Source organism: Rattus rattus, chromosome 1, assembly GCF_011064425.1.
Source record: "Rattus rattus isolate New Zealand chromosome 1, Rrattus_CSIRO_v1, whole genome shotgun sequence".
Classification (NCBI taxonomy): domain Eukaryota; kingdom Metazoa; phylum Chordata; class Mammalia; order Rodentia; family Muridae; genus Rattus; species Rattus rattus.
In genome coordinates, this window is record NC_046154.1 from 87962941 (window position 1) to 87977364 (window position 14424).

The 14424-nt window shown below is 42.7% G+C and overlaps 1 protein-coding gene across 1 annotated transcript in view; it reads left to right on the forward strand.

The window, feature by feature from the left end:
• Astn2 (astrotactin 2) overlaps window positions 1-14424 on the forward strand; it is an 803377-nt gene that overhangs the window by 449182 nt on the left and 339771 nt on the right. The window contains exon 11 of the mRNA XM_032902906.1: window positions 1458-1624. Coding sequence (XP_032758797.1) covers window positions 1458-1624 — 167 coding nt within the window. The remainder of the gene's footprint in view (window positions 1-1457; window positions 1625-14424) is intronic.

The window sequence follows — 14424 nt, forward strand, 5'->3', positions numbered from 1 at the left end:
GTAGCAGTTTTATAACCTTTCTGGCGCTTGACAAAGACCATTTATAACCTAGTTTCTCCATCACCCTTGCTGGCACCAGTCTCAAATATCTTGAAGAATTCTCTTGTGCATTTGTAATTACAAATCATACTTAGGCAAAATTTAATTTCCAAGAGAGCTGACCTCCTTTTTTATTGTAGTGGTTTATGGAAATTAATGTGGATATGTGTATGTGCATGTGTGTGTGTGTGTGTGTGTGTGTGTGTGTGTGTGTGTGTGTGCTGTTATTCCTATAATTTTAGGAAGTCAGGGAGGAAACTATAGAACTGGCAGAGGGGAAGACAAAGATAGAGGGCATTTTAATCCGTGACGTCTATTGATGGATGAAGAGGGCTGAGCTCTGGGTGTTATCTTAGTGAAAATGACAGCAAGGTGGATGATATTAAAACTTGATACCTTGTTCAGATGGCAGGGGTCTTGGGATTGTGTATCTGTCAGCAGATCGGGAGATGAGCTTAGCCCATCCAGTGACAGGAATTAAAAGGTAGGTGAACGTTTACATGAGATCTCTCATTCACAGAGACAAACAAATAGAAAATTGTGTCCCACCTGAGGTTCTGGAATGTGGTGGGGAGGGTTCCATGGAAGGACGTGTACTTAGCAGACAGAGGATTTGCAAACAGTCTGTATTGTCAGCATATGGAAGATTCAAAAATTTGCAGCCTCATTTATGTACCAATGCTGAGATGTGGTAGTGTTAAGAAACAAGATTTCAGTGGCTACATGGACAAAGTAGAGAAGCCAGACTGGTTAGGAGGTCTCTCCTCACTGCTTTGAGTATACAAGTTGCTTACTTGGGGCTTTAGGAATAAGGGTGGAAAAGAGGTCAATTCAATATAGAAAGGTAATCTGCATTTTTGAGTACCAGTTATGTGACAAATTCTGAAATGATGTATGCATTCATGCTTATGCTTCATATTTAAGCTTCACAGCTAATCTATAGTTACATTATGCCCTGGATTGTCAGCATATGGAAGACAATAATAAGACTCAGAGAGAGTACTAACTTGCCTGAAATCATACAATGAAAGGAACTTAAATTTAAACTCACATTAAAGTTATTTTTAATATACTTTGCAGCCTTTCTCTGTGACCATTATAGTGGGAAACCTGGTCAAACAATAATTATAAAAACAATTAAGAAGATGACCCTAGCACCGCTTCTGTGAAAGTCTGTGTCCTACGTATTTTGACACTATGTCCCTTCTGTCTCACAGCTTGGTGAAAAAAATGACTGCAAAAGACTTATTTACTGCAAGGTACATTGAGGTTATAGAAGTAAAGAATGTTATCCAAGGCCCTACAGAACCTTAATGAATTCTTAATGAATCTTCTAGACCCCCATCTGTGTGTAGGGAGAGCAACGGAGCCTGCCACCTCCTGCACCATAATCACCCTGTTGTCCTCTCTCTAAACAGTGTCCTGAGGAACTGAAGCCCATGAAGGATGGTTCCGGCTGCTATGATCACTCCAAGGGCATTGACTGCTCTGATGGCTTTAATGGAGGGTGTGAGCAGCTTTGCCTACAACAAACAATGCCTTTGCCCTATGATGCCACCTCCAGCACCATCTTCATGTTCTGCGGGTAAGTCTCCACATCTAAGGTCCAGGAATTCCCAGATAGCAGCAGAGAATCTGTGGGCAAATTGTCAGGAAATGCTACCTCACCCAGGCCAGGGCTGAACTGCCGGGACATGGCCTCTTGGGTGTGCAAAAGAAGAATGGCTAAGAGAAAATTTCAAAACAATTATTTAGGAATGTGCTAGTACATACATTCATGTAGAAGCCTCTTTATAAGGTCTAGATGTTGCCTCAGTCTGCCCCATGTCCCTGCCCTCTCTCTGTGTCACAGTCCCATCTAGAGCCAGATTCATAGATGTTGAAGGTATGTGTATAAGTATACACATTGGCTCTGCGAGACTGCAAATGAGCTCCTGTGGGAAGTCATCAGTTTGAGCTTAGAGCTTTATCTTTCTGGGTCCTATATCTACCTGGGTCAGAAGTACTAACTGGGGAACAGCACCTGTAAAGCATGAAAGTTTATAAACAGCTTCTGGTTTCTGAAGGATTCAAGTTCAGACGCTTTGGTTACTATGTTTCTTTCTTTTTCTATTGGTGGAGGAAGGCTTGGGAGTGAACTCAGGGCCCTTCCCATGCCAGAAAAGTATTCTATCATTGAGGTACATCCACCTGGACATGAGTGTGAGAAAAATGAAGAGGCGAACACATTCAGATTGACTCCCCTTTGGCCTCTCTTCCCTTTCCGGACTGCAGCTAACCAGTCTGTGAGAGATGCTTATTCTCACACACAGGGGCAGAGGACATTTCTCCAAGTGACTGTGTAGATGATGTCAGAGTCCTGCCTCAGTGCCTAGAGTGGTGGTTCATCCTCAGTAACCTCTCAAGAAAATAGGAATATCTTTATTTTTCCTCTCCTATTTAATCCCTCTCTGATTTGCTCATCTTTGCCTTTCTGTCACTCAGAGAGAGTCCTTGTGCTCCCTGTGAGAAGTGTCCCAGACATTCTCATTACCAAGTGCAGGAGAGCAAGAGACTGAAGCAAGCCTTACAGGCCTGTGCATAAAAAAAAAAAAAAAAAAAAAAAAAAAAAAAAGGTGGAAAAGGTGGAAGGTTTAATTCTAGTTTGCCAGAAAATTAATTTAACTTTTGTGGTTCTAGTACACAGCGTTCAGTACTTATTTTAGGATCTTCTTTCCTGCCCCTTTTGAACTCGGGGCTGCCAGAGCCTTCAAGCAGGTGTTCAAGCAGCTCGCTGGAGGCCTTAGATATGTATCAATAAAATAAATAAGAAATAAATTAGCGCATGCAGACCTGAATTTACGGCAGTCTCTCCTCAGCTTAAGTGACTGCAGGGCAGTGTTGAGTAAATTATGCATGGATTCAGATCTGCAGGCTTGCATACAGAATCAGCTATGTTCTTATCATTGTTATTTTCCTCTCTCGCCACGCACTTGGGGGAGGGTGTTCTGCAGAAAATAGCAGTCACAGCAGCCGCCGCTGGAGTAATGGATTTTGACATCAGAAATCATCAACGTCGTCTTCCCAGTGTGCAGGGCACCTTGCATTCAATAGACAGAGTTTAGTCCTAGGATCACCCCTGTCCTTTAGGCGGTAGGCAAGCCTCCCAGGACTCCATCCCTTCTTCAGCTGTAAATTGTTGATAATTCCTGTCCTGATATAAAAATGATTGTGTGAAGTGCGAAGTACTGTCTGGCTTGTTGTCCTGTGAAGCAATAACATTTAAAGTCATACTTGTAACTCGTGGCCTCCTTGCTGGGTGACCTTGGGCACATTACTTAGCACATTACTTAGTTCCTCAGTTTCCTCCTCTGTCACAAGGTTACAAGAGTCTCTGTATATGTGGCTGCAATAGTGAATAATGCATCGCCTACATCACATATATGCAAGTATTGGGATTGCTTTCAAGCTACGTACAGTATGGAGTGAAGTAACTACGCCGTGTGATCTGGTGAGAGTTGTTGGGCCCTTAATCTGATAAGATGCCCTCCACTTTGCTTTTCTGGTCTGTGAGACTAGACTTCCTGACCTTGAAATTTCTGTAAAAGTGTTAAACAAGATTGGATTAGACCGTGGGTGAGCTGTTAGAGCCCCTTTCGCCGCTGGTAAACAAAACAGAAAAGGAAATCAAATGCAGGTTTCCTAAAACCAACTGTACTTTCTATGTGCTTTGGAAATTGTCTATTAAGGATGCAAATGAGAAGTTACCCACACTTGTTAGAAGTGCTGTAAACAATGAAAGCTATTAGCAGGTGCTTGTGAGAGAGTTGGCTGAGAGAGAAGTTAGGTGCTGTTGAATTAAGCAGGGTAAACAAAACAGACCCTCCCTTGCTTACCTCACATAAAGCTTTATGACCTTTCTAAGGCTGGTTGGGAGCAGGCTGAATAAATCTGTTTGTAACCAGGTTAATAACGGCAGCTAATGATTCATTAAGTACTTCTTACATGTCATGACTGCTTTAAGTGACTTGTCTGTTAATCCTCATGACAGCTCTGCAAGAAAGGGACAGTCATGATTTCCATTTTACTGACTAGAAAACCAAGCACAGAGGTTTGGAGGCTTGGTGGCTTGCCCAAGGTCACATAGCTGGTAATTGGGGCCATAGGAATTCCAACCTACCATGTGCGGCTCCAATTACAGGCAAAACAGATCTCCTATCTATCGTTGCCAGCCTCTAACTATTATCCACTCATGTGATCTTTCTGAAGTGATTCAATCTCTTTGAGCCTCCGATCTTTAATGTAGGCTCAGAAGTGACTGTACATAATTGTGAGAATTAAGTGAAATTATGCAAGCAGAGAGACTGGCATGTGGAAAGAGGCGTTCGGTAAGCTGCATAATTATTAGTTTAATAGGTAGAAAGCTATAGCATTTAAGTATCCAATCAATGAATTTTATATTGTTTCCTACTCTGTGTCCAATAACTTGAACAGAACCTAGCGCATAGTGGTGCTCAGCTAATAATTATTTTTTAAAAGGCCTTGACGTAAGTCAATGGAAGGCATTGCTAGTCTGGCCTTTTCCGTTATCATTTCACACACATCCCCATCCTTTCCTACCCCCACGGCCACAGCCTATGGGATTTTGACAACACTGTTCTCTCTGCCACTTCTCTTCTCCCTGTACTCAACTCATCTCATCTGTCCCTGGTCCTTTAACCTGGACATCTCTTTGCTACTTTCTAGAGTTAAGGCAGGCATCTTCTTCTTCAGCAAGTTCTGATCACTGTGGGAGTGGTGAAATAGATGTACAATTACTTAAAAAACAGGTGATAATACCAATGCTTACAGATAAAGACTGCTTAAATTATGGCTCAAAGCAGGATTGAGAACATATAGAAAGAGTTCTTTCTCTTTGTCATTCTCATATGTATGTGTCTGATACATATGCAGATATAATTATTAGAACTGGCATACTAAATAAAGCATTAAATAAGCTGTGTAGTAAATTATCTATTTTTTTTAAATTTCCATCCATCCTTTGATTGGGAGAGGATTACTTAAATTTGCCTGTAATTCATTTTATAGGTGTTGGAAGAGGGTTGAGGCAGGGTCTCATGGAGCCCAAGCTGGTTTTGGATTGGCCATGTAGCCAGAGACCTTAAACTCCTTCTCTTGTATCGACCTCCCAAGAATTGAGAAAACAGGCATCCCCATACCTACCATTGTAGCTAATCTAACTTTACTTGTGATATCTGGATTTATAGAAATGATCTCTGGCTATCTATTCAGATTGCCACTCAGACCAACACAGCCTACCCCCTTTTTTTCCTTTCTATGGGAATTCCATTGAGTTCTTCATTTACTTGTTTCACGTGTACCTGTCATACCATGTGCCCTTTAAGAAGAGAAGGTATATCTTAGGCACCCGAGTGTCTATCCTAGTTCTATCCCTGGGAAAAGACAATATAACCAAGGCTATTCTTACGAAGGAAGAAATTTCATTGATGGCTTATGGTTTCAGAGTATCCACTATCATCATAGCAGGGGGCATGTTGGTAGGCACCTGTGGTACTGGAGAAGTAGCAGAGAGAGAGATATCCTCTTCTATAAGCAAAGATAGAGAAAGAAAGATTGGGTCTGGCGTATGGCTTTTGAAACCTCAAGTCCAATCTCTAATGGCAGACTTTCTCCCATAAGGTTGTACTTCTTAATCTTTCTCAAGTAGCCCCACTCTCTGAGGGCTAAACTTTCAAATCTGTGAGCCTATGAAATTCATTCTCATCCAAATATCCACAGTATCCGTGTTGCCATTTTCTATTGCTTGACCCAAGGGCATTGTTAAAACTTTAATATTGTAATAAAAGGATTTGCTATATTCTTTTTGTGTTTGGGATTCTTGAGATGCTAGCAGTGTAGTGAAGCATTGAACATAAATTCTTGCCCCAAAGGACAAAGAGGATACTGATAGTGGGTTACTGAGTCGCCCTTGGTCCTGATGGATGGGAACAGAGGTCAAATAACCAATGTAACTGACAGAAACTTGGAGGTTGGTTGTGAAGTCACTGGACTTTAAGCTGAAGTAATTAGAATGATTCTTACAGATGGAGAGGCATTGCCTTCTGTGAAGACCCCAGTAAGTTGCCTAGCAACTGAGTTTATCTGCTGTGTTTGTGTGAGTGAGTTTATAATGTCTACCACACACATTTCCAAGAGAACTTAATTTTATCCGCATAAATCTGATGCAAGTTTTTGGAAGTTACTGATATAAAGATAGGGCTTAGCAAGAGTATGTATAAGGAATGAGAGTGGGAAAGAGAAAATAGATCTGGAAGTCTGAAATTAGAAAATTACTCAACATATGATAAACTTAGCTTTGTGCTTCTTGACATTGAATGTAAACAGTTAAACAAGCACATGAAAACAATACAGTAGATTATGTAGTTGTCTTTGCTTAAGAAAAAGAAAGTTATATTTCTTGACTTTACTAACTGAGACATTTCCCCACTTGTTAACATGTAAACAATGTAAGAATTTCTTTTTTCTATTTTATTAAACGTTCCATTCATTTACATCTCAAATGATATCCTGCTTCCTGATTACCCCTCCACAACTCCTCCCTCCCAATCGGCCCTTTCTTCCCTCCCCTTTGCTTCTATGAGGGTGCTCCCCCACCCACCCTGTCCAGCACCGGGGTTCCAACATCCCCCTATGCTGGGGCATCAAACTTCCACAGGACCAAGAGGAACCTCCCCTACCTTTGATGTCAGACAAGGCCATCGACTACTACATATGTTTCTGGATCCATGATCCCTCCCAGTCACTCTTTGATTGTTATTCTAGTCCTAGGCCCTCGGAGCGCTGGGTGATCCAACCAACCAATGCTGTTCTTCCTATGGGGCTGCAATCCTCCTCCCCTCCTCCAGTCCCTCAGTTAGCTACCTGGATCCCTGAGCTCAGTCTGACAGTTGGCTCCAAGAGGACACATCTGCATTGGTTGGTTGCTGGCCAGACCTCCCAAGGAACAGCCACACCAGGTTCGTATCAGTAAACTTCTCTTGGCAACAACAACAGTGTCAGATTTGCAGTTCCCAGGTGGGATGGTCCCAGGATAGCCCTTCTCTGCTCCATTTTTTTGTTCCTGTTCTTCCTTTGGACAGGAACATTTTGGGGTTAAAAACTTTGAGATGGGTAGGTGGCCCCATTCCCCAAATGAAGGCTGTGCCTGTCTACTGGAGGTGATCTTTATAGGATCTATCTCCCCTTCTCTGTGAATTTCAGCTAACATCATTCCCAATGACTCTTGGGAGCCTCGCATTTTCCTGAAGTCTGGTACCCTCCAGAGGCTATTCCAGTTCCTCATTCCTACTGCTTCATATTTTTATTCGATTTCCTAACTGTCTGTACCACTCTCCCAGCCACTCCATTACTGATACTACTCCCCCGCCCGTTTCCTCCCCCTCCTCTCTCCCTCCCAGGTTCCTCCCCCCTCCACCTCCCATGACCATCCTGTCCCCCACCCCCACCCCCACCACTGCAATGTAGGACTGAAGTATCTACACCTCTTAAGTTCCATTTAGTCTGTGGATTGTGTCATGAGCATTGTGAGCTTTTGGGCTAATATCCACTTATCAGTGAGTACATACTATGTGTGTTCTTTTGTGTCTGTGTTACCATGCTCAGGATGATATTTTCTAGTTCCATTCATTTACCTGCAAATGTCCTTAAGTAACTGTTTTTAATAGCTGAGTAGTACTCCACCGTGTAGATGTACCACATTTTCTGTATCCATTATTCTGTTGAGGGACATCTGGATTGTTTCCAGCTTCTAGTTATTAAAAATAAGACTGCTATAAACACAGTGGAGCATATGTCCTTGTTACATGGGAGCATCTTTTGGGTATATGCCAAGTAGTGGTATAGCTGGGTCTTCAGGTAGAACTATTCCCAACTTTCTCAATAACCACTAGCTTGATTTCCAAAGTGGTTTTCTAAACGTGCAGCCCCTCCAGCAATGGGGAAATGGTCTGCTTTATTCACACCCTCGCCAGCATGTGCTGTTACCTGTATTTATGATTTCAGACATTCTGATTGATGTGACGTGGAATCTCAGGGTAATTTTGATTTGCATTTCCCTGGTGACAAAGGATGTTGAACATTTCTTTAAGTGCTTCTCAGCTGTTTGTGATTCTTCAATTGAGAATTCTGTTTAGCTCTGTACTCCACATTTAAAAATAGGGTTATTTGGTTCTCTGGAGTCTAACTTTTTGAGTTCTTTGTATATTTTGGATTTTAGCCCTCCATCAGACGTAGGGATGGCAAAGATCTTTTCCCAATTTGTGGGTTGCTTTTTTTCCTGTTGACAGTGTCCTTTGCCTTACATAAGTTTTCAGTTTTATGAGGTCCCACCTGTAGATTGGTGTTATTTCAGGAAATTTTCCCCTGTGCCCATGTTTTGGAGACTCTTCTCGAATTTCTCTTTATTAGTTTCAGAGTGTCTGGTTTTATGGGGAGGTTCTTAATCCACTTGGAATTGAGTTTTGTAGAGGGAGATAAGAATGGATCAATTTGCACTCTTCTACATGTTGACCAGCAGTTGACCAGCACCATTTGCTGAAAAGGCTATCTTTTTCCATTGGATGGTTTTAGCTTCTTCATCAAAGATCAATTGACCATAGATGTTTGGGTTCATTTCTGGGTCTTCAGTTCTATTCTATTTATCTACCTGCCTGTCTCTCTCTACCAATACCATGTTTTCTTCACTATTGCTCTAAAGTATAGCTTGAGGTCAGTTTCAGTCTATTTAGTTTCTGTTTCCATGATCTTTCCATTGGTCACAGTGTGGTGGTGAAAATTCCTACTATTATTGTTTGGGGTTCAATGTGTGCTTTGAGCTTTTACTAATGTTTCTTTTAGAAATGTTGGTACCCTTGCATTTTGGGCATACATGTTCAGAATTGAGAGTTCATCTTGGTGAATTTTTCTTTGATGAGTACGTAGTGTTGCATGAAATATAAAAACAAAACAAAAACAAACAAAACAATCAAACAAACAAACCCAACAACTACCCATGCTAGCACTGGCTGTGCTCTAGTAATACAATTTCCCTCTCCATGGTCTCCATGGTCCCCATGTAGTGGCCAACTGCCCAATTTGCAGTTCTCCTGCTCCAGATTCTGCTCACATTCCCAGCCATTTTTCCCCTGTGGTTAGCTGTCACAGATCCCCATAACCCAGTAAAATCAAAATTCTAGAGGCTTGTAATTTATCAGTCAGATTTATACTAGTAAATTCTTAACCAACAAAACATCCACACAATGAACTCAGAGCCAATTGATATTGGTATATGCTGCCCACCTAGATTAGAAACATTGTCCTGTATTAATCCAGCCTTTCTATGATAGTCATAGCTACTTGTGGCTAGGTAAAGCCACATGGATCTGATTTGTTCTTCTCTTCTTCTATTTTCCTTCTTCCAGTGTTCCTATCTTCCTCGTCTTTAAAACTCTCAGTCTGCCTTCTTTATCCTCTGCTCAATCACAGGTTCTAGCCTGCCCTCACCTGCATATGGACAGCAATCCACAATTACTGTTCTTCTCCATCTTTTTTGATGACTTTTGGTTGAAAGTCTATTTTATTGGTTATTAGAATGACTACTCCAGCTTGTTTCTTGGGATCATTTTCTTGGAAAAAATTTTTCATTCTTTTACTTTGGGATAGTGTCTGTCTTTGTCACTGAGGTATGTTTCCTGAGTGCAGCATGGGAGTGGGAGAGGGGTGAAAGGTGGGCGAAAGGACTCATGGTTATACCAAGTATTGGGGCCAGGTTTGGGGTCTCACATTTGATTCTAGATGTGTCAGAACACCTGGGGCATCAAGCTGTCACTGGGGTGTATGGGTGGGGATCCAAAGCGAGATCTCTGCTCCAGCTCCTGGGCAAACTGGAAGGAGCATGGGTCTCTGGCTGAACCACAATGTGAGAATTTCATCAGTTGATTTAGAATTTTTATATTTCTGAGGGTGGTTAGAAAGACAATCAGTCAAGGCTCACAGCCACCTGAACTACTCTTAGGAAGAAAAGCTAGGAGCTTGAACTATTCCAAGTATTTCTTAGCTCCTGTTTCCATGAAAATGAATTTACCATATGAAAAGATAGCTCAGCAGTTAGGAGTACTTGTTCTTCCAGAGGATCCAGGTGCAGTTCTCAACACCTACATGGTATCTCAATGCAATTTGTAACTCCAGTTTCAGGAGATCTCATATCTCTTTCTGACCTCTATGCATACCTAGGCACACATGCTTTTTTTTTTTTTTTGCTGTAATCACATGAGGTTTATCAATAGGAACCAGTGCACTGGGGTTGAGACTCATATCCCATGCAGGGGCAGTGGAGTTCGACCCTGAGAGGCTGAGAGAAAGGGTATTTAAAGGAAGAAGCCATAACCCAAGGGGGCAGGGATGGCGTCATTGGAAAATCACAAGGAGAAGCTTCCTGTCTCTCAAGATTGCTTACCTTTATTGTCCGCTAGTTCCTAGAAGCTTCCTGCTTCTCAAGGTTGTTCTCTAATATTTTCAGCTAGCTCCTGGAAGAAGCTTTCTGTTATCTTTGCTAGGTCTGGAATTGCATATCTAAGGACCTTATGTTAAGTCCTTTTATCTAGTTCCTTGGAGAGCAGGCTCAAGAAATGCAACCTTTTACTTACTTACAGGTAGAGGGCAGGGTCTGGAATTTGAGGTATTTAGGGCTTCTTAGGGGTAAGGTTGCATTTTTAAACTTCTGAATTTTTGGCTGTATTTTTTATTCTTTCATTCCCCACTTCTTCTAGTGGCTAGTTCTAATCATAGAACTAAATTTCAGCATCTTTATAATATTGGCTTTCTTGTCCTCCTAAAGTATAATACTGTTGGTGTAACATCAAAATCTGAACAGTACTCACTCTTCCTCTAATGAAGGTAACTAGTTTATTTAACACACATGGACCTATAATCAGAAGCAGAAGCAAAACTAAGAAGGGTCCCAGAAGGGAAGATATCAGAATAGTCATCCCTGATGTTTTTCTCAGTCTATCTGTCTTTTGTCTAACCTTTCTCTAAGTTTACTCATGGAGTCTTTAATTACTCCTGAATGGTCTACATAGAAGCAACATTCTTTTAGTGTAGCACACAGACCTCCTTCTTTAAGGAATATCATGTCTAATCTTCTCCTATTCTGAAGGAGTACCTCTGAGAGGGAGGTTAGGGATGCTTGGAGGTCAGGTAAAAAGTCTTTTTTACTCTTTCTATATCTAAGTCAATGGCAGTGCTGAATTCACCATAAGCCTTGTGTTGCAGGGGAGCAGCAGATGTCCTTGTATCTGCCCTTGCAACACCTAGACTCAGCCTTGAGATAGCCCTAAGTAATTGCCCTTGCAACACAATCTGAACACTATCTGAACCTACACACCAAGGTCATGACTGTCTTTTAGAGCTTCTAAACTTATACAGATTGTGATCCCTGAGGCACAGTTCCAAGAAGTGTTAGGAGTACTAACACATTCGATGTTACATCATTTGCAGTAGAAATCAAGCCTACCCCCACACCTACAATTGGGGGACCTATCTCGATGGAACCCAGGGAAACATGAAATTCTTGTTTCTAAAGCACACTCCTCAAGGGAGCATTATAGTAACCCTACAAGTCACATCTCTGATGTACCCACTTATTTGATGTGCAGGTCCAGGGAGCTTTTTGAAGATCTGAGTGTCCCTCTAGGTCCCAGCTCTCAGCCCCAACAGCTAGTACACAGCTGGTGAGGGCTGAGATTTGACGGCTGTCAGGGTGGTCAGCAATACCAGGTAAGGTCCTTTCCAGTGAGGCTTGAGTGTCTGGGTTCTGTGTCATTGTATGTAGCCGAGTCTCCGACCTGGAACTGATGAGATGTCTCCTGATGAGTTGTCTCAGGGGTCCCTGGAGCATAGGCTGCTGCCAGATGTGACCAGATTTTTTTCTGTATCACCTGTAGGTCTTTTAGCCTGGCATACAAATCATTATTACTATGACATGTTGGTTCAGTAACATCATCTAATACAGTCAGAGGAGCCGAGGCCCCATATAAGATCTCAAAGTAGGTAAGGCTGAATCTGGAAGGGGAATTTCTTGCTCTGAAGAGAGCAAGAGGGAAGGAGTGCCACCCAGTCTGCGCCAGTCTCCATGGTCAATTTGGTCAGGATTTCTTTTAGAGTTTTATTTATTTACTCTACCTGTCCTAAACTTTGAGGTCTGTAAATACAATGTAATTTCCAATCAACCTCTAAATACTTGGCCACACCCTGGCTTACCTTGGCAATGAAAGTAGGGCCGTAGGGCCGTTGTCTGACCAGATTACCTTGGGCACTCCAGACCTGGGGAAGATTTCTTCCAGTATCTTCTTGATGACTACCAAGGCCGTCTCTTGCTTGGTGAGGAAAGTTTCTATCTATTCCTGAAAAGGTATCTACAAGGACTAGGAGATACTTGTAACCATATTTTCCTGGTTTTTATCCCAGTGAAGTTCACTTCGACTTTCTACTATACTCTTTAAGTCTCTTTGCCCTGTTTGTTTGCTAAGCATTCACTTACTCACATATCTTTTTTACTGCCTCTCTGGCTAAAATCTTAAAGTCTATTACATATACCTTAACTACTTGGACAAGCTTCTTATCTCCTAAATGAGTCCATTTGTGTATTTGGCAAAGTAAGTCTTTTGTTTGTTCTCTGGGGAAAATAGTTTTCCCTCAAGTGTGCCATTGTCTGTTTTTCTTAAGCAATTTGGGCCTTTTCTTCTGTTGTACAGTCTAAATGAGGCCATCCCTTAGTCCGATCCCAGTTCCCTGTGGCTGTCTCTTACAGGCCTGTAACCAGGATAGGCTCCTACATAGCCATTTCTTGAACCACTTGATCTGCTTTGTTACTGCCCCATGCCACTGAATCTCTTCCCTCCTGATGTCCTGGGCAATGAATAATAATCACAGTTGCTGGCTTCATCAGGGCATCCAAGAGATGGCAAAGGCATCTGCGGCACTGACCTGCTGGGGGGTTGAGGTTCGGCCATCCCAGATGACATTGTGTTGTCCACCATGGCAGCATCCACTTATCTCTGACCTTCGTGAAGAGAACTGTTCCCGTCTGTGGACAAGATAGCCTCGGCTTTCAGCAGGGGTCGGTCATTCTCAGAGGTCTTCCCTCCACCCATGGGCTTCTGCCAGTACTTGACACTCATGCTGTGGTGGCTCCAGGTCAGGATTGGGCAACAAGGTGACCAGATTGCCTCCAACCGGTGGAGAATCTAGTCCATGTTAGCTGACCAGTGGTCACATCCTCTGGGACATTTTATTCAAAGGCAAAACATCAGCCACTCTACCACAGTTTTAAGTTCTGGATTGGGTGATAATTGTTAGCGCCTGGCTGGCAGGAGTGGTGTGTTCCAGGCAGAACAGCACTAAGCCACACATCTCCCAGCATCAGGTACTGGTGCACTGAGACAGGTCTTAAGCTCCACATACACAGTCTGCAGGTATGCATACACATGGCCTCAACCAGCCATTTCAGCCCACAAAAGCCATTTTGGAGAGCAAATTTCTCATGAGCAAGGGATGGGGCAGTCAGGGATGACTATGAACTAGTGGGTTACCCGGCCCACGCCAAGGTCCACTGTTCTTCAGGTAGTCCATAAGTATTGTTTGTTGCCAATAGCCCCCTGTACTCAAGGTCCTTTGTTGGACACTAGTCCATTGGGCGTAGGAGCACAGAGTGTTAGCCCCCGCACCCCCCATATTCACAAAACAACTGGGCGGGCTTCCCGTCTATCTTTGCTAGCCAGCACTCTAGGACCGAGAGGCTTGCCTCGGGGGCACTGGAGAGGCCCCTCTTGTTCTTCCTGGGGCAGTCCCTGACCCAATGTCTTTTTCTTTGCATTAGGCACACCGATCTTTAGTCAGGAATTCTCTTCTGTTGCCAGGCACTGTCTTCCTAGGTTCCCTAACTACTGTGGCCAGAATATGTTCCTCTCTTGTCTTTTATCTCTCTTTAGCTCTCTAGCTTCCTCTTCTTTTTGTCTCTTTTCTTCCCTAGCTTTCTGCTCTTTTTGTCTTCTTTCTTTCTTTTTTTTTTCAGTCTCTCTGTCTGCATCTGCTTCTACAGCTACTAGGTGCTGTCTACTTTTGTGCACAGACCCTGAACCACACATCAACCTTATTTTCTCTGCAACTTACACTAACTCTCTCAGCGACTAAGCTTAACCCTTCAAGTTTCTGCAACTTTTTCTTCATATCTTTTCCTTACTTTAGCCAAATTGGTGCGGTGTTTTTTCAGCCCCTCAGAGACCCACCATTGGAGTCTGATGGTAGACCTGGCGCTCCCTACCTTCAGGCATATTGAAGTCAACAGGC